General features: G+C 38.5%; 1 protein-coding gene across 1 annotated transcript in view; it reads left to right on the top strand.

Moving 5' to 3' along the window:
• The window catches only part of ZNF407 (zinc finger protein 407), a 352558-nt gene that overhangs the window by 234072 nt on the left and 95608 nt on the right, over positions 1-22878 (top strand). Inside the window, exon 8 of the mRNA XM_063326422.1 lies at positions 16157-16335. Coding sequence (XP_063182492.1) covers positions 16157-16335 — 179 coding nt within the window. The remainder of the gene's footprint in view (positions 1-16156; positions 16336-22878) is intronic.

Genomic DNA, 22878 nt, shown 5'->3' with positions numbered 1-22878 from the left:
TCAGTCATGAAGTACTTGCTTCTTAAGAGAGAAATGGAATGCCAGGGAGTTGGCAAGACCTTTCACAAGACTTCGTATCCTGAACAGTAAAAAAGCTAAACTAGGCAAGTAGATGTGCAATCAAGGACCCAGGCACTTCAAGTTTCTACTCAACTTTGCCGAGAAGATCTTGATCCCCTAAATGATGCCAACAAACACCTAAATCCAAAAGCAGCTACTCCTTTAGAAGTTTGTATTTTTCACTTCGCTCTCTACCGAGTTTGCAAGTTCTTGCACAACTAAGTGAAATCACTGAGACATGCTCAGAAGTCTCTGTCCTGGGGAGATGGGTATCTCTGCCTCAAGACTTTTGGCACACCTTTTAGCTGAAGAGACTCCTAGTCCTGTACTCTTGGGTGTTTGTTAGAGGTCTGAAAATTAGAGAAGCCAAGATTCATTTAATTAATAATGACAGTGCTGTCTCCAGCCTGATTCTAGTTATTGTTTAGGATTCTCAGCTGAGAGGGCACAGAACACGGGCTTGGGAGCCTGTTGTTTGGATTTTGTAGGGAAGTTATATGGGGAACATAACTGAAAGCAGAAGAATAATTCTGAAAACGGGTTAGATGTGCTTTTCGCTCCTGGTTGTTCCTCACTGTCCATTGGCAGAGTTTCAAGAGAAAGGGTATGTGCAGGATGTTTCATACCAGCTAATACACTTTCTCGGGACACAGGAGAACTGGATTCAACCCACCTCAAGATAAGGGCAGCCCAAAACTCAGGAGTTCTACTTCCTAGAATAGTACCTTAATTTCTAGAAAGTTAGGGACACCAGTGTTTCCTTTTCCTGAGCAGATGGGAGCTCCTAATGTTTCATATTGGCTACCTACACTTGCTTTAGAAAAAGTAGACATCTAATTTAAGCAAATCTTGAGACCCACATTAGTTCTTTCTTATCTCCATTCATTGTATTGGGAATTTGAGTGGTTAAGGAGAAAAGACTAGGTTGCCTTCTAGTACTGCTGTGCCAAACGGATCACCTAAATGAGACAGAAGCTTGTTTCTACCCTGTGTTACTGGTACACTGTCATCCAAACCTATCGCTACTGTCTTTGCCTATTTTCCGATTGTTGTACCCTTTTCAGTGTTTAGATTGTAATTTTTCTGGGGCCAAGGCTGATTCTTCTGTTGTTCCTCCATGCAGTAAGTGGCGTAACATCATTCTGTCATGCTATCCTCTAAAGGCATTATGCCGTGCAGTGGGAACATACCAGCTTTCTTGGAGCCAGTTTTTGCATCGTAAACATAGGATTGCATTTCACCATAGGAGTAAAGGGAAGCCTGTACTCTTATGGTGAAACCCTACTGTTGCCAAGACTGTGATACTGTTTAACGGCTAAAACCTCAAAGAAGATTGAACAGCTGGGAGCCGGCATTCAGTTGAAGTGCAATGTCAGTGCCTAATTCCCATAGCCTCCTTAGAAAATCTCATCTCTCATTTCTAGAACCAGTAACCCAATACCTTTCATGAGAACTAAATGCATATAAATAGAATTTTTCAAATGCATGTGCAGTCTTAAGTATCATCAGGATCAGCCTTTGCTGTTTTAGTCTGTTTTTCTTTTTAAACCTGACCTTCAAATATGTGCCTCTCTAAATGCATTTTTGAGTGCATTTTTTTGTTTTGGTTTTTTGAGATCGTGTCACTGTTATATAGCTGAAGAAAAGGTAGTACTGAAAGCAATGCATCTTGGAATGCAAGTGGAACCTATTTAGACTCTTTTCTTTAAAGCATAGCTTCTTGACCTATAACCATCCAGTATTTAGAAAGAAAGAAGATTAGGATATTATGAGCTATCTGTATACATCTGGTAACAAAAAGGAAAAAAATACACACACACACACACACGTATACATATACATATATATATATAGTTTTCTTACTAAATTTCTATTATTTACAAAATTTATGTTTACTTTTTGGAAAATACTTGGATTATTTATAATAGTTACACAGTAAAGTCTTGTGGCCTTTAAAGAGGTATGTGGATTAATGACTTCTCAAAGAACTGTTTTACAAGAGTACTGTGGTATTTTTAGAATGAGTGCTTAGTTAAAATAGTCATTAAGGGCGTGTTATTCACATAGGCATCTTTTGTACAGAACCTATGTTTTTTTTATTATCTATGCATTCTGACTTGATTCAGTAATGCACCTTTGTATACATTAAGCCTATGAATAGGTCCAGTTGTTCTAAAGTTAGTTGCGTTCCCTAGAATAACGTACTGAATTAGCCCTTTAAGGACTGTATTACTGTGATGCAAAATAGATTCAAAGGAATTGTTTGGTTTTATATAAAAGGTGAGGAGTGCAGGGGGTTTTTTTGGTGGCTTTTTTTTTTTTAGTTTAAGAGTGGAATATATGTTTTCTTTAGCTGTAAAAGCACAATCAAGGCAACATGATAAGTGAGTCAGTGTTGTAAAAGTAAAACTAATTTTGCCTTCACTCACATGAGCTATAGAAGGAGGAAGCTTTATTGTCCCTGGGAAGGTGATAAGGCAGAGTAATTGTATATTATACTGTCCTGGAACATCTGCCTGAAGACTGTTGGAGCAATTCATCTATCATGGACGATACAGCATGTTTTGTCTTTCTGCTTTAACCCATCCCCACTGCTGGCCTGCACGAAGGTTTTGATAGGGACTGTGCCTGGGCTGGGGCTCACATTAATCAGTCCCCTTGTTCAACACTCCAGCTGACATAATTACAACCTGCGCACAGCAGTTATTCAAGTCGAGTCCTTGTCACTCGTGGTGCGAAACTACACAGCTCAGATCCCGAAGGAGATTGCCTTATCACACAGAACAAGGGCTCACAGGAGTTGAAGAGAATAGAAATGGGAAAATGTCTTCCGGGAGTACTATATATTCCTTTAAAATAAGACATTTGAGAGACTTACAAGGGACAAAGAGAAGCATTGTGCAAGGTCTGAAATGAACAGGTTATTATTTTTAAAAGGATTACACAGGCCATTTTTGTGAAATGGACATGGATTATTAAATAAATTCAGTGGTCTTTCTCTCTCTTATCATTCAGTGACTCTGCCCTATTAGTTTTCTTCAGAAGTGATAAAATAGTTTTTGACTTGTATAAGCTTTAAGTATCTCTCAGTAGAAATCATCAGAACACAACTAATAAAAGTGCACATATTATACCAGTAAAATTGGCACACAGATAAGGGAAGATCCGCAAGGATCAGAGTTAAGGGTGAAGGAAGAAGCATGCAAAAGGGCTTTCGAAGATGAGCAAGTTCATTAGTCTCTTTTGTAGTACGATACAGGAATGTGAACGATGAAGCCAAAGAAGTTGTTTCATATTTTACCATTTTTGCCTCTTTCCATGTTAACCCTCTGTGGGAAAAAAGGCAAGTCCATAACACCATCTATACTAAATGAAAGAAGTTTATTTTCATGTAATATGACGAGGTTTAATTTTATGTGGTTTTGGTTGTGATTTTTTTTTCTTTAAGATAGAATCTTTACGTACATGTTCATAGGATAATTTATTTGGCATTGGTCTATAAAATTCCTCAATATGACAGAATTTCATTGGCATTCTGGCATTAAACACCAGCTTTTCCCTGGTGTTTAAATTTTTTTTCTTCTTGGGTACTAGATCAGCTTTTTGAAGCAATACTACTCAGGCACTTCTTATTCTTCTCAATCAATAGATTTACAGTGTCGCCCTGATTTCTCATCTAGTTAAAATACTGTGTCTAATATTTAGAGATAATTGTGTATAGTTGAAAGAACAGTAATAATTTGTCTGTTCTGGGTGGTCCAGTTTTAAGCTAATACTTTTACAAGATAGCTTAGCTAGGATTTTGAACAGTCGAGTAGAAGTGCTAGAAACTCTCTTACATGTTTTACTCTGCATATATGCAGTAGGTGTGCTAGGTAAATCAAATACAAAATTCAGTGCTTTCCTTCAGCAGTATTCCATTTCAGTATCTCTTGGTGATGTACACAGCACGTTGAACTTGATGTGTAGGTCTACTGTGAAAACGTAGCTACAGGAAAACTGCAATTTCTTACTGAGCAGCAGGGCGTCCTTGTAGGCAAATGTACTCTTGTAGGAACAAAAATTAAGTTCTGCTTGCTCCCTACTCTTAAAACCAGTTTTCCTGGGGTGAATGATGACTGTGAAGTAAGCTCAAAGTACAGAGCCAAATGCTGCATTTACTTATATTTGTGCAGACAATGGCATTATGAGGACATAATCTGAAGAGAATGATGTTTCTCCGATATATACTTTCCAGGCAGATTTTAGATCAGATAATCAATCATACCTCCAACTAAAGAATCAGATTTGACTTTCAGAACCTAAGATGGTTTTGCAGTATTGACAGCCAGGAAGAAGATATTTTAATTTGCAGACTGAACAAATTTCCATGACATCATGGAAACACAATAAATGTCTAACCTCACAATGACATTATTCAGACTTAAACTGTACTTCTTGTAGACTTTGAGCCCGGAAAAAGCCTTAAGCTCAGCTGGTCTGACCTTCTACAGAAAAAAAACTGGTTTTTTTTTTATTTTTTTTTTCCAGTTTGCTCTGTACTGAGCCTCTCGCGTTTGACTAAATTTTATCATCTAGAAAGACATTCAGGTTTGATCTGAAAACATCCAAAGTTGGAGAACCCACTCCTCTTGTGTGAAAGGTTAATTGCTGAAAGTATTGAAGAAATTGTGCTTTATTTCTCATTTGAAGTTGACTGCAACTTGTAGTCATCTGTTTTGGTTTTGTTACAGGTTTTCTCTAAGTTAAGGTGTCCCTTAGTCACAAATTTATTCCCTCTTAAGTTACTCATGCCCCAAGCTTAAATGTAATAAGCAAAACAGAGTTTATTTAGTATAAATGTTTGGGGGTTTTTTCCCCCTTAACTTATATTTCTATTTATAATAATTTTTGGCTGTTGGTTTCCTTTTTAAAATGTAGGGAGTAATATGGAAGTAGATATACTAGAATTAGTTTCTCCAGTGTCATAAAAAAGAACATTACATCCTTACATTTGCTTGCCACTTCCTTACTTATACATCTAAAGATGACATGGGACCTTTCTGCTTAGAGCATCACACTGGAAGCTCACGTTAAACTGCTGGTCCACTAATCCCTAAATAATTTTCAATGTCACAGCTTTTCACAGCATTCTTGCATTCTCAAAGTTACTTGCATGCATTGAGCAAAGGTGGGAGACCTAACGCGTAGTTGTCTCTGTACGTGTTTTGATTGAACAGGCCAAGCTTGTGAAACTGCTCTGTATGACTGCAGTGTCATCGGTATTAATCACGTTACCAATTACAGTGTCATCTGCAAGTTTTATTAGCAGGGATTTTATATATACTTTTGGCATGCATAACAAAAAGGAATCTTTCAGACAATTAATGTTTATTCCATTGATAAATTGGAACATTTGAAAGGAGGAAGAAAATGACCATCTCTTTTTGCATGGGGGGTTGGGGCCGGGATAGGGCAAGAAGAGGCAATGCATTAGCATTAAAAAAAACTACTTTGAGCAGAGATCGTACAGGCCACAGTGCCCTGGGTATGAATCCAGGCTGCAAAGCAACAGGATCTGCCCTCTAGGGAGCCGTGTTGTCACTAAAATGGCTGAAGGAACTGACACGAAGGCCAGTTGGAAGAAGTGCCATCTGCATCTGAGATTGACAGGCAGCCTTTAGGGTCTGTTGCTATCATTTCTGACTCCAGCAACATTAGGAGTCCAGTTTCATCTTGTGCAGCCTATAGACTCCACACCCTTTCTTAGGCTCCATCTGCACTTTTATATTTGTGAAAATACTTTATGGGTTCCTGAGGATATACAAACAGACTCTACAGAATTGTTCAGTTACTTTATGTGGTCATTAAAAGAAGTACAATAGGGGAAAAATTGATGTTGAAAGGAAAAGTGTGTCTTCAATTAAATTCATCCTAGCTTTTTTAAAAAATGGATGCTTTCCATGGCCTCATTTCAGCAAGGTATTTGATCATGTACATAAATTTAAGCTTGTGAGTCATTCTTTTGAAGTCAATGGGGCTGCTTGTACTTAAGCTGCACAAGTGCATAAGTACCTTGCTAAATCAGGGCCTATGAGACTTAAAGCCCGGTCTCCATCCTTACACCACTGCAGAGGTGCTGTTTCTCAGACCATCTTCTCTTTTATTCCATCTGCTCCAACGAGAAAGGAAAGGGGGAGGGAGGAAGCGCACGAACAATGGAGTGATTATTCTCAGTTACTGTGAAATAGATGAACTCCACCTGCTATTTCTGCCACTTAAACCTTGGCTGACACGGTGCAGCAGTGCACTCGGCACCGCAGACCTCTGCATCCCTCACGCGCTGCAGGCAGGCGCATCCAGAGAGCCCTTGAGCCAGGCCATTACAGAGCCCACTCTGCCCGCAGTCAGGCGGAAGCCAGGAGTCCTACCAAATGTTATGGTGAGTTTTCAGTAGCACATCAGTCCTGTGGAAAAAACGCTTCTTCGGCGAGTTTTCAATAGCAAATCAGTCCTGTGGACAAAAATGCTTCTTCGGTTTTGCGTCTTTTTTGTTGTTGTTTTGTTTTCCCTGTCGTCAGTAGAAGGAGACAGTGCGGCTCCCCCCAAAGAGCTCCTCAGCAGACTCAGGAGCTGAGCAGCCCAGCTCTGCACTTCGCCTCGGGGGGCGGTGGGGATCACAGCACAGGTCGAGAGCTGAGGCACATCTCCCTGCCTTTCTGCACCCTTCCCACCTGCTCCTCCCAAGTCTAGCAATAGTTTTCCAGGTTTCTATCTAAAAGGTTCCTCTTTATTTCTTTCTCTTCCTGTAGAAAGCAGAATTAATGGAAGCATTTAAGGCAGGAAGCCATTATTTCCTTGGAATCAGAGATAATTTTTTTCTGCAAAAATCAAGTTTTCCTTATGTTGTGGTGTGCTGTGAACTAAACATTTTTTTTATTTTTGAGAAAAATATTCTGGCTGAAAATTTATGAGTAGATCTAGATGCCAGCTATGGTTTTATACTTTGATGGTTGTTCAGTGTTCGGGGTTGTAACCGGCTTTACAGATTCCTCAGAGGTAAACAAGACTAGAACACATCACTTCTTATTTCCCTTCAGAATTTCCAATTACCCTGAATTTGCCTTTAAAAGCATGCGTTTTGGCTATCATAATCAACTCCTTGTATCACATGTGTTTGTAATGGTCAGTTATTTGAAATTGGGAATTTTTATTCCAATACATTGTAAATGTGATGGTAGATCTCTGGCCAGATTACAATTTGGATATGCTAGTCTACTGAATGGAGCTGAGACACAAGCAGTAATTATCAATCTTCCATCATTTTCAGTGCTGACGCACAAGTTTTTGCTGCTTCCCTACAGGGCTCTGCTACTTTTTAGCAGCCAGCATTGGACATCTGTCACACATACTGTATGTCATAACAAATAGATCATTACAGAAAAAAATGCAAAGCTATAAATGTAGAAAAGCAGAAAACATTACGATTATTATCCCTGGGTGCTACTATAATACTGTCAGAATAAATCCCAAATACATTTTTATTATTTTCTTTGTGAAACTGACTGTATCATAAAATCTCATTAAAACATGTAAATGTAGTGTACTCTCTTTTACGGGCTACTTCATATTTTCTGAGTGGCAATACACGCAATACATGGCAGTACATGTAAAACATGGCAATACCCGTGGCCACCAGATTGTAGGGCATGCATTTTTATGCCACTGTGGATGTGTATTGCGGTCCTCTTAGCTTGGTATGGTTGAAAAGCATCAGCCGCGGACAAACGTTCACTGCAGAAACAGCAGTAGTGGTAAAAATGCTGCAGTCTCCCAGCAGTTCGTTGCCACTGTCCACCAGAGGTCTTTATGAACAGCATAGAGAGATGTTTGCCAGCAGAGACACAGGCAGAACTGAGCTGGCACTGGGTTCGTTGTGGTTGACCTCCTGAGTTCCCATGGAGCTGTATGCTGCTAATGCTGGCAATAGTATCGTAAGTTGCTTGATAATTGAGGCGGGTTGCGGAGCGCTAGCGCTTGTATTCATGTGGTTGTTCCCCCAGTCATTTAAAACCTAAAGAAAAGGTAGGATTTTTGCAGAAAAGAGTAAGGAAAAAGTAACCCAGGTGAATGCTAGTAACAAGAAGACTGAGAGAATGTACCACATTTCTGGTATATATATGCACATATATATGTTATATATGTGTGTTAATGTATAATAATAATTACATTTTTATGATGTTAGTTTCAACGCATTTCAGAATGTATTTTTGGCCATGATATTTTTCTGGTTTTTATTATTTCTTGTGCAATGGTCTGAACTGAGTGCTAGTGGTGTATGCAGATTATGTATAATGTTGTAGCTAGTTTGAGTTAACTGGAAATCAGTTTATTTTCTTTTAAAAACAGAATGTAGATAAATCTTGAGTATGCTGGGAAGAATTTTTCATTGGTTTGTTTGTCTGGGTTTTTGCTTAGTAGAAGTTGGGCAGAGTGATTGTCATTGTGAAGGTTTTGATTGAATAAGCCTGTTTGTATAATGTAATTACCACAGATTGAGGTATTTGTTTCTTTCCTGTCAAGAAAATATTGCCCATTAGGTTGTTTACCGTCACTCTACTGAATGCTAGTTTTCATACAATGCAAGTAAGACATAAAGGCAGGCTAAAAAGATTGTATTTTGGGAAGCAATAACACAGAAAAAACCCCGAAAGTTCCCTGCATTTAAATGAGTGAACAGGAGCTCTCGGTGCTTTGAGGAATGTCCAGGAGCTCACAGAACTCCTGGCTGGAACTGGAGAATGCTGAGCACAGGGAAAGTCCTGGCATCCATGTATACAGCACTGGTGTGAAATGCGCTCTAGTATTCAAAGCTTAAAGCAATGTTTACAATTGAAAAGAGTTAGGAAGAATCTGATGATTTCCCAAAGTGAGATGAAAGGAACTGGATCTCTGTAGCTCATCCACTAGAGGTCCAGATAGCAGAGGATCATCCTTCAGCTAAGCAAGATGAGTTGAAAATGTAACACCATCTGTTAGCTGGATGCAGGAGTATAAGAAATATTTACAGCTGGTAAAAGTGAGAGTGATCAACTAGAGTAATTTGCCTACGATTGCTATGGATTCCTGATTGCTCTCCATCAGATTTCAGCGTGTCTCTGAAAATCATTGTTTAGTACCAAAAAGAGGTAGGGTTTGAGGAAAGAAGCACTGGGCAAACCTTTTATGAACTATCCATGAGGTCAAACTAAATGTTCTATATGACTTTGCATTTCTAAAAATCTCTGGCTCACCTTTTCTAGTGTAATTACATTATTGCAGTTTTTATTTAAAGACAGTTTTCTGTTAGGTGGCATTTTCTGTGAACTAAACACCTGCAAATTTTTGGTGAATAACTGAGGTTAGAATCTATGATGACACATACTGCTTTCATGAGAAGTTTGCTTTCATCATAACTGCTTTTATTTCTGGAACAAAGTATCCAGGGACTTTGCTATTTTTTAATCAAAATACTGCAATTTCTGTGTACTACTTGCAGGTTGCATAGCAGAGTATAAACAGTGCAGAAGACCTTCAGAGCGCGTCCATATGAGGGTGAACTTGATTCATACTGACGAACAGCAGAAAAATAGAAATCTTTTCACTCAGTCAGCTGTGTCACTGTGTTTGTTTTTACATTGTAAATAGTGACATCCATGAAGCTGCCCTAAGTCCTTTAGGTTATATGCATTTCTCTGCAGAAAGAGGATATTTGTACCTAATGTCCTGGAGGAAACCTTTTAAAAAAGGTTTATTTTGTGCAAATAAGAGCCCTAAAAGGTGCTAAAATTTTTAAACCTTAGTGCGTTAGATAATTAACATTTTGCCTCATTTGCACCTCCAAAACCTTCCATTTCCATGCCTTGCAGTAAGCATCTTTCTGAAAATGTCAGGCACTGCATAATGGAAGAGTGTTCTAATTTCAGTTCCCCATTAGTAAAACATCTTAATAAAAATAGGTTGCTTCCTGCTATATTTCATTTAGCTGTTGAATACAATGCTAATCTATTCTCACGTACAAAACCCTTAGAAAATATAGAAGCATTCCTATTCTGCATGGGCAAATTTAGAATGAACAGAAGATGTTTTATGAATTTCTCTTACTCCTTGATTTTGGTCCAAAGTGCTGCATAAAAGATGAGAACAGCAAATAGCTCTGGTATGGGGCAGCCACAGCTCCACAGTTACCTACTGAATTCAGCTGCCTACATGGGCTGCTTAAACCAGTGCCGCTGGCTGGGAGGAAGGCAGAGCATGACCCCCTGCATCCAGCCATGAGGGCAGGGCTGAGCCTCTCTGTGCGGGGAAAGGGTGCCCAGAGCCCTGCCCTCTTAACAGCTTTTCCTGCTGACTGGTGGAACTGGCTGAGCCCTGCAAGATGGGAGAGAAGGAAGAGATGATGGGTGAATAACGACCACAGCCAGAACTTACTATGGGGACCTTCAGGCTCACTATTCTGGCACAAACGTGCTCATCATTCCTCCCATGTTTCCCTGCTGCTGACTTTGAACTCCCATCTCTGCCTCCTGCAAAGTGCACCTCTGTGCTCTACCATCCCGGAGCCCCGAACAGTGCTGCTGTTTTCTAATGGGGTAAACCTAGTTGTGCTGAGGAACCTTGTCAGTGGCACACTATAGCTCACCAGTGCCATTGAGAAAATGGCTGCACAGGGGCAGAGTTATACTACTTTTAGGGGCTAGAGGAACAACAGTATTTTCTGGTTTAGAGAGTAAGGCAGTTACGAGAATTTATGCTCTGCATACTAGGAGCAGGTATTTTCCCACTGTCCTGTAGACCAGGCACTCTGTTTCTTGCTCTTAGCTCAATGTCCTATTTTTTTGTAACAAAACTGATATGTGTAAGAATAGCAGAGAGGCAATAGGAGAGGGAAGACAAAGTAAACAAAGGCCATGGCTTCTCATGCTGGCAAAATGTCTGAGCATTTTATGCTACTCCTAACCTTCCACTTGATTCCACCCTCCTAGCAAAGCAGATCAATGCTGCTAAGAAGCAGACGGAGGGCGCAAAGGGATGTGGCATTGTGCTTCCTTGTCATTCTGGATGGTGCCTGTGCTTGCGCAGGCACTGAAAACGTGAATAAACTGTTTTGTTCTCATCCTTGGAATAGTGAAGTTTGCTTTAGGCCTCATTGCTTCATTGTGGAGCAGCTTTGAGTCTCACTGTGATAGGGTGCCACTGGGATGTCCGTTAGAGGCTGTTACTCACTGTTATAATACCTATCCAGCTTTTTTTTTATCTGGTATGCTGTTCCTATCTAGGTAGTTATCAGTATTGTGAGACTTGCTTACGTAAGTGACAATGACATCAAAAGTAACTTAAATCATCTTGGACAGCCTGGGCGGTCCCAGAGAGTGGCATGAAGTCTGTTGGAGGCCAGTAAGTAGTGGTGTACCGCAGGGGTCCATATTGGGTCCAGTTCTCTTCAACATCTTCATTATTGATCTGCATGACTGAGCAGAATCTACCCTCAGCAAGTTTGCAGGTGACACAGAACTGGGAGGGGTGGCTGGTACACCAAAGGGTCATGCTGCCATCCAGGGGGACCTCAACAGACTGGAGAAATGGGCTGACAGGAACCTCATATAGTTCAACAAGGCAAAGTGTCAAGTCTTGCACATGGGAAGGAACAAGCCCATGCACCAATATATGGTGGGGGCTGACCAGCTGGAAAGCAGCTTTGCAGAAAAAGACCTGCGTTCGTGCTGGACACCAGGTTAAGCATGGTCCACCAACGTGTCCTTGGAGCAAAGGCGGCTATTTATATCCTGGGCTGCATTAGGAGGATTGCTGCCAGCAGGTCAAGGGAGGTGATCCTTCCCCTCTACTCAGTGCTGGTGAGGCCACACCTGGAGCATTGTGTGAGTTCTCCTAGTACAAGAGAGACACGGACATACTTAAGAGAGTCCAGCAAAGGGGCACTAAGAGGATGAAGGCAGCGGAGCAGCTCTCTCAAATAAGCAAACGTTGGAGAGCTGGGACTGTTCAGCCTAGAGAAGAGAAAGCTATAAATACCTGAAGGGATGGCGTGAAGAAGATGGAGCCAGGCTCTTTTCAGTGATGTCCAGTGACAGGATTAGAGGCAACGGGCACAAACTGAAACACAGGAGTTTCCTTCTGAACATCAGGAAACACTTTTCCACTGTGAGGGTGACTGAGCACTGGCACAGGCTGACCAGGGAGATTGTGGAGTCTCCATCCTTGGAGATACTCAAACGCTGTCTAGACAATGGTCCTGGGCAACAGGCTCTAGGTGTCCCCACTTGAGATGGGGAGTTGGACCAGATGCCTACCAGAGTTCCCTTCCAACTTCAACTGTTCTGTGACTAAAGTACAGTTTTACAACTTACAAGTAATTTCCAGTTTTTGTTATTCGAATATGCAGCAACCCTTAATTTAATGAGAGCAGCAAAAGAAAAACAGGTAACTGGTTGGTAGGAATGGACTTCTAATGACAACATGAAATGTGCAGTTAGAACAGCAATGTGGATGCATCACTGTCCAATGAACATTAGAGATAAAAGCCCTTTTTTATCTTCAGCCAAAAGAGGTTTTCCTTTTGTCTTAAGCAGTAGCTGCATTTCTCAGGAGAAACTTGCCATCTATCTCCCTTACTTCACAGCATTGTCCTTTACAGAAATGTGGGAGCTCTCCCGCATGTGTGCAGTGGAAAGTAGGCCTACACCCTTCCCAAAATGTCAGTCTTTGGTGGAGAAAGTCATCCAGGCTTATTGCATGGGAAGTACAGGCTGAGCTTTTCAGCTCCTCATATTTCCTGTTCATCTGCAACGTGTCTTAGGAATACTTCCCATCTTCTCTTTCTCCATGTATAGCACTGACAGGACACTGCTAACTCTCTACAGGCCTTTCACTTCCCTTTGTTAGAATTGTTGTGGAGTTTGCATCGAGTCTTAAACCTTTATTCATGTCTGATAAGAAGATTCACAGCAAGACATGAAATAAAACCCAAATTTCTGTTGTGCCTCTCTGCACCAGCATTGAATACAAACCCTTAGACTATCGCTTCAGACTAATTAAGTCTCTCTAATGAGTGCCCTTTCTGTTATTGCAGAGCACGGAAAAATTGCCAGAAATATATACATTTGATTTTCAAACTGGAAAACGGATCATAAGGACAAAAGTGTGCTTACATTAAGGAATAGTAATTTAAATTAGAAGCCTCTGGTGTAGCCTTACTGGAACACAGGCTAGCCTCTTAAAAGCTGCATTTGTTTGTTTGTGGCTGTAATTCAGAGTAGAAATCAAAAAAACAGAAAGACTTTACGCAAACAATTCCTTTTGGGCTGGGCTCTACGTTGCCAAATTTCAGAATAAAGGGAATCTTTATCTCAAAGTTTATAAACTCCTGGAAGTGAATTTTATAATACAAAGCCTGTCAAATGCTTAACTATCATCACTATTGCAACACTATAATATTTTAGTTAGATGTTTATCATGGTATAGCTTTAATGAAAATACAGCGCTGTTTAAAATCACAGACCTCTGTGTTTAGTCATATGAGATGAAGTGATGTAAGTACACACATACACAGAGTTTTGGGGGGGTTGTGTCAGAGATATAATAACATACTTGTACAGTACTCAGGAGAAGACTCCTAATAAAACAGACAGTCAAAGCACACTGAATAATTAAAAAACCCCATTTTATATGCAGTACATTTTTGTCATGTCATATTTAAAGGTATTATTTGGCTTCAAAAGTGGTTGGATTTGCCAGTTGTTACCTTCATGGTTTACATTATATTGCAATTGCTGCATTGCAACCTAATACGAGAGGCCATTTGTAATGCCTTGTGATCTCATAGTCCTTATTTCTGATTAAGCCTTTCTGGCCTCATCACATGGAAAAATATTTTTTTAAAAATTTTTATTTCACATGATGAATATATCAGTATGTTGGCATGTTTAGTCACAGATTTTTACTGATGACTGAATAAATGAGACTTCAGGGTTGCTCCATTTAAAGTGGTTGGAGCAAATTCGCAAATCAAAGGAGATAGAACTGGCCTTTTATGACTTGAACAGGCTGGGTTTTCTTCACAACTCTTACACAGTTTTCCACAGATCCCTTATATATTTCACAGAAATATTTCAAAGTTAAAATTCTTATCTTTCCTTAACATAGTATGAGAGCTGAGCTAAAAGGACACAGATATTTTATTTCAGATTTGTATGCTCTGCTTTAATCCACTGCCCTTTAAAGTATAACCCATGATAGAAGGTTACCAGATTGTCTCCTGCTTTCATTGCAGTGTACACTATCCCTTTTTTTATTTAATAAAATACATGTTTCATTTTAACAACATTTATGAGCATTGTACTTTTTTTAGGGCCGAATCCTGAAAGATGCTGAGGGCCAATATTTCCCATATTTTTCACTGAACATAAGCGTCTTCTCTGACATTCTCAGGAGTCTGATCGTTATACTGGTATATAGCAGATGGACATGACAGAGGGTGAGCTTTGGCAGCACCGTAAGGCAGATACCAGCTTTACTATGACCATCTCCAAGGGAGAGACAAGCACTCCAACAGAACTTCAAGCTGCTACTTCCAGTTTATTTTGGGGGTCCTTTTTTAGGTGTCTGTTACTGTGGTATTTCTAACAGTGACAGGTAAACAATCAGTTGCTCAAAATACTACTGTTGTCTTATTTGAACATTTGTGAAGTATTATGTATTTAAATAGTTCACTGGAGTGTTTGTACTTTTTTCAGTTAAACTGAATTGCTGTTCTTAGTTTGAAAATACTAATGGCGTACAGTACTAAGAAAGTCTAAAAAAATTGTATACAGGCCATTATTTTGATTCAAGAATAAATATAATGGTTATTTCTGATTGAAATAAATGAAGAAGCAATATATTTTAAATGGGATTCATCACAGAATTTGAATAAGTAGGAAATTCTAATGAAAAATATTTGGTACATGGGGGACAGGGAGGTGATTCTGACAGCCAGTATGACTTCACCTAGGGCAAGTCCTGCCTGAACAACCTAGTGGCTTTCTATGATGGAGTGACTACATCAGTGGACAGGGGAAGAGCTATGGATGTCATCTATCTGGACTTCTGTAAGGCCTTTGACACGGTCCCCCACAACATCCTTCTCTCTGAATTAGAGAGCTATGGATTTGATGGGTGGACAGTTCAGTGGATGAGGAATTGGCTGGACGGGGCTCTGAGCAACCTGACCTAGTTGAAGATGTCCCTGCTCATTGCAGGGAAGTTGGACTAGATGACTTCTAAAGGTCCCTTCCAACCCAAACTATTCTATGATTCTATAATTTTGGAATGAGACTGAAAAATTTTAAAGACTGGAAATTAAAAGTTACTGTCATAGCATGGATCACTTTGTGGATAAAAGAAATGTGAGATCTTCTTCTATCCACTTTTTTTTTTTTCAGAAATAACATTAGAAATATTTATTTGTGTAAATGCATAAAACTAATTGTATATGTATTCTGACTTTTATGCATGAAAACACTCCTTTCACAAAAGCTGTATTTATGATATAAATCAGAATCTGTGTATTTTCAAAAAGCTATAAACTTGAACAACTCAATTCTCTCTTCTAGGAACAGTTCATAAGGTGGGATGAGAGTTGGTGAAATATCCTTACAAAAATCATTCACAGCAGCTCTTGTGGAATCTAGGAACTGTGTAGGAAAGGTTCATGTGAGCTCTGTTAGGAATATTATAGGCATCTGTGCACTTCAGTTTTGCTAAGTTAAAGACTTTAGCTTAATTTCTGTCCATCACTGAGCGCCATCAAGAAAAATAAAAACTGTAAGACTTTTCCAAATGTAAAAAATTGTTAATATTTAAATGTTTCTGGTTCAGATATATCAGTCAGTTAACCTGAAAGAGCTTTGGGAGCCTTCATGTAAAGGACAAAATTCATGCCAAACCTAAGAGGATGCAAAAATTGGCCAGATGATAGTGAAGAATGAGTAATGACTGCTCATTTTCTGTTATTACACTAGGTTTTATTTGAACGACTAGTAGGGAATAATTATTTCTTCTTTTTTCCATTGCTTTTTAGGTCTAACTGTGCTGAAAATATCCGTAAACATATCCTACATACAGGAAAGCATGAAGGAGTAAAAATGTATAACTGTCCTAAATGTGACTATGGAACCAATATCCCTGTGGAGTTTCGCAACCACTTGAAAGAACTACACCCAGACATTGAAAATCCTGATCTGGCGTACTTGCATGCTGGTAAGGTCATTCTCCCTTTGCTTACAAATTTTTCTCTTTTCTATATAAGCGGGCCTAAATGATTGCAATAAAAAAGTTATCTGTTATGTTGTTATCATTTATTCTGAAGAACGTGAGTTTAAAATGGGCTTAGTTCTCTTCAAGTTTTCACAAGGGGTAAAGGTTATGCATTTAAGCGCTGAAATCCATTCGTGTTTCACAAGTAAAGCTTGCAGTTCAATACATAAACATCAGAAGTGTGTGCTATTTAGATGCCTCATTTTGAAATCCAGTTGAACTTTTATAGAGGAATATTTTTTTAACATCTGTATCAAGTCCCTCTGCCCACCCTCTTCCCCCAAGAACAGAAAAACAAAATTCCTCATGAAATAGGGTGGCAAATTAATGTACCACTTTAAAAATTCTTAGATTTCATTACAAAAAAGCAGACAGTGTTCAACATCAAAAGATAGAACAGCAGAGATCAATCAATAACTTACGTGTATGTTTTGAGGGTTTACATTAGAGAGCACACAACATGGAAGTCACTGGAGGAATCCCAAACAAAAACATTTCTTTGGAAACAGGAATTAAAAGAAAAAAGTTGGGTGTTTCCTGTTTAGGAGCAAGATCTTTTTTTTTTTTTTTTTTTTTTTTTTTTTTTTAGAGATTCTACAGTTCAGAATAGAAGGTAGAAGTTTAATGGGAGCATCAATTTAGGAGAAAAATAAGAGTTCAATGGCAAGAGGTTAGGAGAAATAATACAAAATTAGGCTGGAGCTTGAATGAAATGTGATCTTAACTCAGGAGAGGCAGATAACTTAGACATCACTGGGCGGGAAGACAAGTCAGAGCAGTGGGAAAAAAGAACAGATGGTGAGAAGAAAGAGTTGGGGAATCCAGAGGAGGAAGAAGCTATGTGGGCCAAATTCTCCCTAAGATGCAAATTAATCTTGCATTGGAATACTACTGTTAGTTCTGCTGTGTCAGATTTGAATCTTCTCCTGTAAGGAATTGATCTCATAATTTTGAGACCCTCTTCCCTGTAAAAAAACACGACCTAGAGAGCTTTCATTCAGCTCTGCGCAGTGTGTACACTCAAGTTATTTTAAAACCTCTCAGTCTTCTCAAAATGACTGCTTGCTTTTCTGACTAGAGGCAGTGTATTATTTGTACCATATATTTCTATTTGCCAAGTATTCCACTTCATTTTGGAACCAATCATCATGTCATGTCAGCATATGGTGGATAATATCTGGATGTGCAAACAAAATGCCAGTTGGCGGAATACCAATTTCAAAATAGGTCAGAAAACTGATCACATTTCACCATAGTTCTCACTAAAGTGAATGAGTATTCAACTCAGAGCTTAAATCCAGACATTGCTGGATTTTTACTACAATCATCCCACTTAAAATAATATGAACAATTAAAATGCTTTCAATAGACAGATATACAGGCATAACACAGATATAACACTGGTAGAACCATTAACATTTTTCCAAAATTACAAAATCTGTGTGAGTTTTCATGTTACTTGTTCATATAGACTATATCTAGGTAAAATAATTGCTCATTGTAGCATGTTGTGGTTAAAGCTATTCAACTTGCTTGTCTTGGCAACATAGGAAAACTGTCATCAATATGTTGTATACTAATGATATCTCTTTTCTATACATTGATTCTTATACTGTAGAAATGCCTTTGCACTAAACAGGGTACTGTACAAACATCTTACTATTAGCAAGAATTCATTGTCACCTAATTATTGCCAGGCTAGCCTAGAATTGGTTTACTACAAAAGTGTTGAAATATTGTTTGCATAATCCCATCACTCAAAGGGCGATACTGTATTTTCCTTTCAGGAAGGAACACTGTGAAAGCGGGACCTGGGTTATAATTGTGTATTCGCATCAGAGTTAAATTAAAGGGGTTTTCATTTCTTTTCAGTCCATTTCTGACTGCTGGACATCTGAGAGTTAAAGGTTTTAGAGAAGACTTTTAGAGGAATGAGGGGATAACTCCTGTGCCCTGGCTAACATCCCTTATCAAAATAAGATTTGTTCTGTGTCTGGTTCAGAGTTACTGATTACTTATTGGTCATTGGCTGCACCCACAGAGAATCCACAACACGACATAGAACCCTTTAGGATGATAGGAGTATGAAAGTGCCATACAAGATCGATTTTTTAACTTAAACATATTTGTCTGTCTTTTGTGTTCTAATATTGCTTTGTAACGGGAAAGCCAGCCCCTTTGCTTCTTTGAGTAGAATAGAAATAGAATAAGTTTCATCACTGGCAAAGAGACAAACGCCAAATCCAACCAGTTACCGGCACCAGTCAGAAACTCCTTCACCACAACCCACCAAGAATGGAGCTGTGGGGTACCTTTAGGATGTGGCTGGGAGTAAAAATCAAGTCTGTTTCTCACCTGTGAAACTAAAGTTACCAGTTGGATTTCTAATTCAAAGTTCATGCTCTTTATAATATAATGCTTTAATACGTTTCTGTTTAGCTTTCTTTTGCAACTACTATTCTGCTTTATGGGGTCAGTGGCAGTAAGGAGTTTGAAGAAACGGTATTTCTAAGGGAGAGGCTGTGGAAGGTAGAAGGCAGAACAAGTTAGCTTCTACATGAGTAAGGATGATACTGTAATTGATAGGCGGTAACACTTGCCGTTCTGCATCTTTGAATTCCTGTATAACGTGAGGAATTGTTATATGGAAATGCCACAAAACCAGGTCTTCAGACTTTCCCCTTTTTGCTATAGGCTCTGGCATAGAGGGAGATCTTTAACTATACAACTATATGCTTTATAAACCTTGCGAAGTACCATTATATATTTTAAAACAATAACAATCTAGGGAATACTTTTGTCTTTACCTTTTAAAATGTACTGCATTCGAACAGGCCTTTAATGCACACAAACCAACAGATATATGCACCTGCACATAAAATTGTGGGTTGAATTTGCTAGATCACGTTTCAAATACAAATTTACGCATTTAACTTCAAATTTTTATACAAATCATCAAATCTGGTTTTGAAATATTCTGTGTTGCTCTGTAAGAACTTTATGACTGTTTTTCTGACCCGTTTTCTTAAGGTCTGTGTCGAAATTGAAATTTGTTGATTGTTGATTATCCACAATATTCATTTATTTTCTTTAAATAATCACATTAAAGACACTGATAGATTTTATAGCTGTTGTTCTAGAACAGAAGTGGGCTTACTAGCAAGCTCAGGAATCCTGTAGTTAATGTTTTACTCATGGAAATTTGGTTCCAGTGGAAGCTATTCATATTATTCTTGTTATCAATGCGCAAACCTGAAAATTTGTCATTACAAATGGAAAATTAATACAGTAAGTGAGAGAATTGTTATATCATGTTTATGACTACCATTTTAGTGTTGGGTTTTTTTTTTAAAATGAGAAATTTTTTCAGAGTTGCTTAATGTGGACTTGTCTGTATGGTGGGTCTCAAAGTAAGTTGAAAAAATCTTTGCATTGATTCTTGTATGCATTATATTTCCAAGAGTCTTGGATACGCTTTTTCTCCCAACCGATGCTACATCTCAATACTGAGTTGAACTGAACCTGAATACTTTCACAAGTGGGAAAGGGCCCGTACCTGCGGTAGAACTTGAAAAGGATAAGTAGACCAGGTCTTTTTCTCAGTGCTTTGTCTGCTTTGGAGTAGCATCACTTGATAGTGCTAATTTCAGTTTGAACTAAATGTTCGTCATTTAGGAGCTCTTGTCTTATAAACATTATGATACTATTATGATGCATTATTTATATCCAAAGAGCGTAATATCTATGGCTTGACATCTCCATTATTCCAATTGCTGCAGAGACCACGGCATCTCACTGTGTGCATAGTAGTCTTCCGTGGATACTAAACTGGCCGTAAGGCAAAAAGTTCTTCAGAGAGAAGAGGAGCAATTTGCTCATTATTGTTTTTGTGATCATGTTGAAAGCTATGCGATGATACTGTTTTTCTCTGTATTGTTATTTCTATGCTGCATTGTTAAAAGTGAACATGATCTCCCAAGAATGAGTGCTACTCTAAGAAAACAGAATAATCCATTTTTTCACTTAGCGACTGATATAGCGGGCTTGCTCTCTGTCCGAGTTTCCCCATGTGAGAACAGGTGCAATGACTACGTACTTCACAAAGCTTTTGCTTGAAAATGGCTTCATAACACTCAACTACGTGATTAGGGAACTGCTTAAGACATTGAACAGAAAATTGGGAGATGTTTTGCCTAATTTAGAATTAGCAATCATACAAAGTCTTTCTTTAAAGTCTTTCCTTTAAAAAAAAAAATAAGGGAAGGCAGATCAATTCATTGTACTTTTTGGTAGAGTCTATTTTTTCTTTGAAAGCGATACTATGCTTGTGAAGCACGCAAGTGATCCAGCGTGCTCTGAGAGAGTCTGCCACCCTGGGCCCTGCAAGTAGGAGTGGAGGATCACTTACTCTTACAGATCCTGAGAGAACTAAAAGCGTGAGCTGCTTCCCCTTGCTGCACAGACGTGTTTTGGGGAGTGCTTGGAAGTACAGCTTTGTGTGCCTGTGCCTCTGTGAAAATTATAGGTGCCTCTGGGGTTGGGCATCCACAGAACAAAGATCGTGACGATTGTGTTTTGGCAGTTGGCTGCCTACGTGGTGATTGAGCGCTTAGTGCTCATGAAGAATTACATAATTCATGACCAAAATGATAGATAGGTACTTGATTATAGTGTATTCGTTGCTTCACAGGGAGAAAATATCACACATGAGCTACTCTTAATCTAGCTGAGAAAAGCCTAAGAAAAATCAGTTACTGAAAGCATAGTCAGACAAATTGAAATGAGAAACAAGGTGCAAATACTTAAATATAAGGTCGATTGAACTCTGGCAGCAACTAGCAAAAAAAAATAAAAATGACCCTGTTCCACTCCTTTGAGCCTTGAGAAGACTGGATGTCTTTCTGGAAGATAGGTTTTAGGGGGGCTCAAATTTGTTGGGTTCACTGCAAAACTAATTAAGTGCAATTTAGGGGGTTTTGATATACCAGAAGGCAGACTGTTATCTAATAGTCCTTTCTGCTCTTAAATCTTAAAACAGTGTTAATCTACATACAGCCTGTTAAGGTTGAGTTTGTGAATCTAAAGCGCTTAGGTGTTGTGATAGCAAAGGGGTAGCTGAGGAGACCCGTAAGTCCCCCAAAGTGTTCTTTCTCATAGAGATGACATTCCCTTCATTGATGCTAAAGTCTTGCTCTCTTTCAGGCTGAAGTACCTTTGCCTGAGTAGAGATACACTTGACTGATAAAAGTTTCTTTCTGGTATGTTGTGAAATCCTTAATAAAACACATTGGAAAATATGTGTGTTTATTTATTTATTTAAGGTGTTTGAAGAATCCTGATGAAATTCTGTTCTTTTGGTTGGCAGTCCCCTTACTGTGTTATTGTCTCCTGAGATCTGAAATCAATGAAAAGACAGTTCAATTAATCATCTGTTCACTAAGCCGGGCCTACATCCTGCCCTTTTCTTTTTTAGATTAGGGGAACAGAGTTAGGGGATGTTTTAGTTCTTTTCAGAGAGCAGTGAAATGAGGAGAAGTTTACTACAAGGTCTCTTTTATGCATGTTTGAAAAATATTTTTCCAAACTGTTTAAGTGCACTTTTCAAAAGGCTGTGCTCTCCGCACGTTTCTCTTCCACTTTCTTTAGCTTTTGAAAATAAGGCTGTACCAGCAACCCACAACATGATTACATCATCAACAAGGGACAAAACTGCGATCCTATCAGTTGTAACAGTTGCAATATTCATGAATGGAATTCTGAAAGTTCAGATAGTTAATCCCAAACAAAATTGTGATCTTTATCCCACTTGGCAGCTACATTTATCAAATTATTAAGAGGAAAAATTGATTGCTAAAAGTTATGGTGTGATCTATTATGTGATTTTATCAAGGTATAACTGTATTACCAAGTGGAAACTGAAGACTTATTCAGAATGTGAATTGGACAAACATAACCTGATAATATAGCAATTATACTAGTATCCAATGCTTTTCTACTTCTAAGTTTTTCTTTTTCTTTCTTGTCCTTTTTTTTGCATCTTCTCTTTAGTACTACTCTTTCGTAGAAAATATAAAAATAGGAAAAATGAAATAATAAAAGCCTGTTTACTTTTAGACTCTCTGAATTCATCAAACTAATAAACTATAAAATCGGTGAATGATACTCATCAATGAAATAATGGAAATACAAGTCAGTTGAGTACCTATGCAAACTTGTAATTCATACCTTGAATGAAACCTCCAAAGAATGGATACACAGTTTTGTTTGCAAGCATATTTAACTTTTTTCTTGGAATAGTTACATTCTTAGTCTTTATCACTGTTCAAATAAAATACTTTAAATGCTGTAATTTGAAACAGTATTAAAAATCTGTCATTGCTAGATATAGGCAAATCATGTAGAAGCTTTTACAGTAGCAGAGTATTGCTTGGGTTTCTAGTCAGATAAAACATTATTTTTGATGGCTGGTATACTTAAAAAAAGAAA

The sequence above is a fragment of the Chroicocephalus ridibundus genome, chromosome 2 (genome assembly GCF_963924245.1).
Source record: "Chroicocephalus ridibundus chromosome 2, bChrRid1.1, whole genome shotgun sequence".
In the NCBI taxonomy this organism is placed as follows: Eukaryota; Metazoa; Chordata; class Aves; order Charadriiformes; family Laridae; genus Chroicocephalus; species Chroicocephalus ridibundus.
The sequence above is the reverse complement of the archived record's forward strand: the minus strand, read 5'-3'. Positions and strand labels throughout refer to the sequence as shown.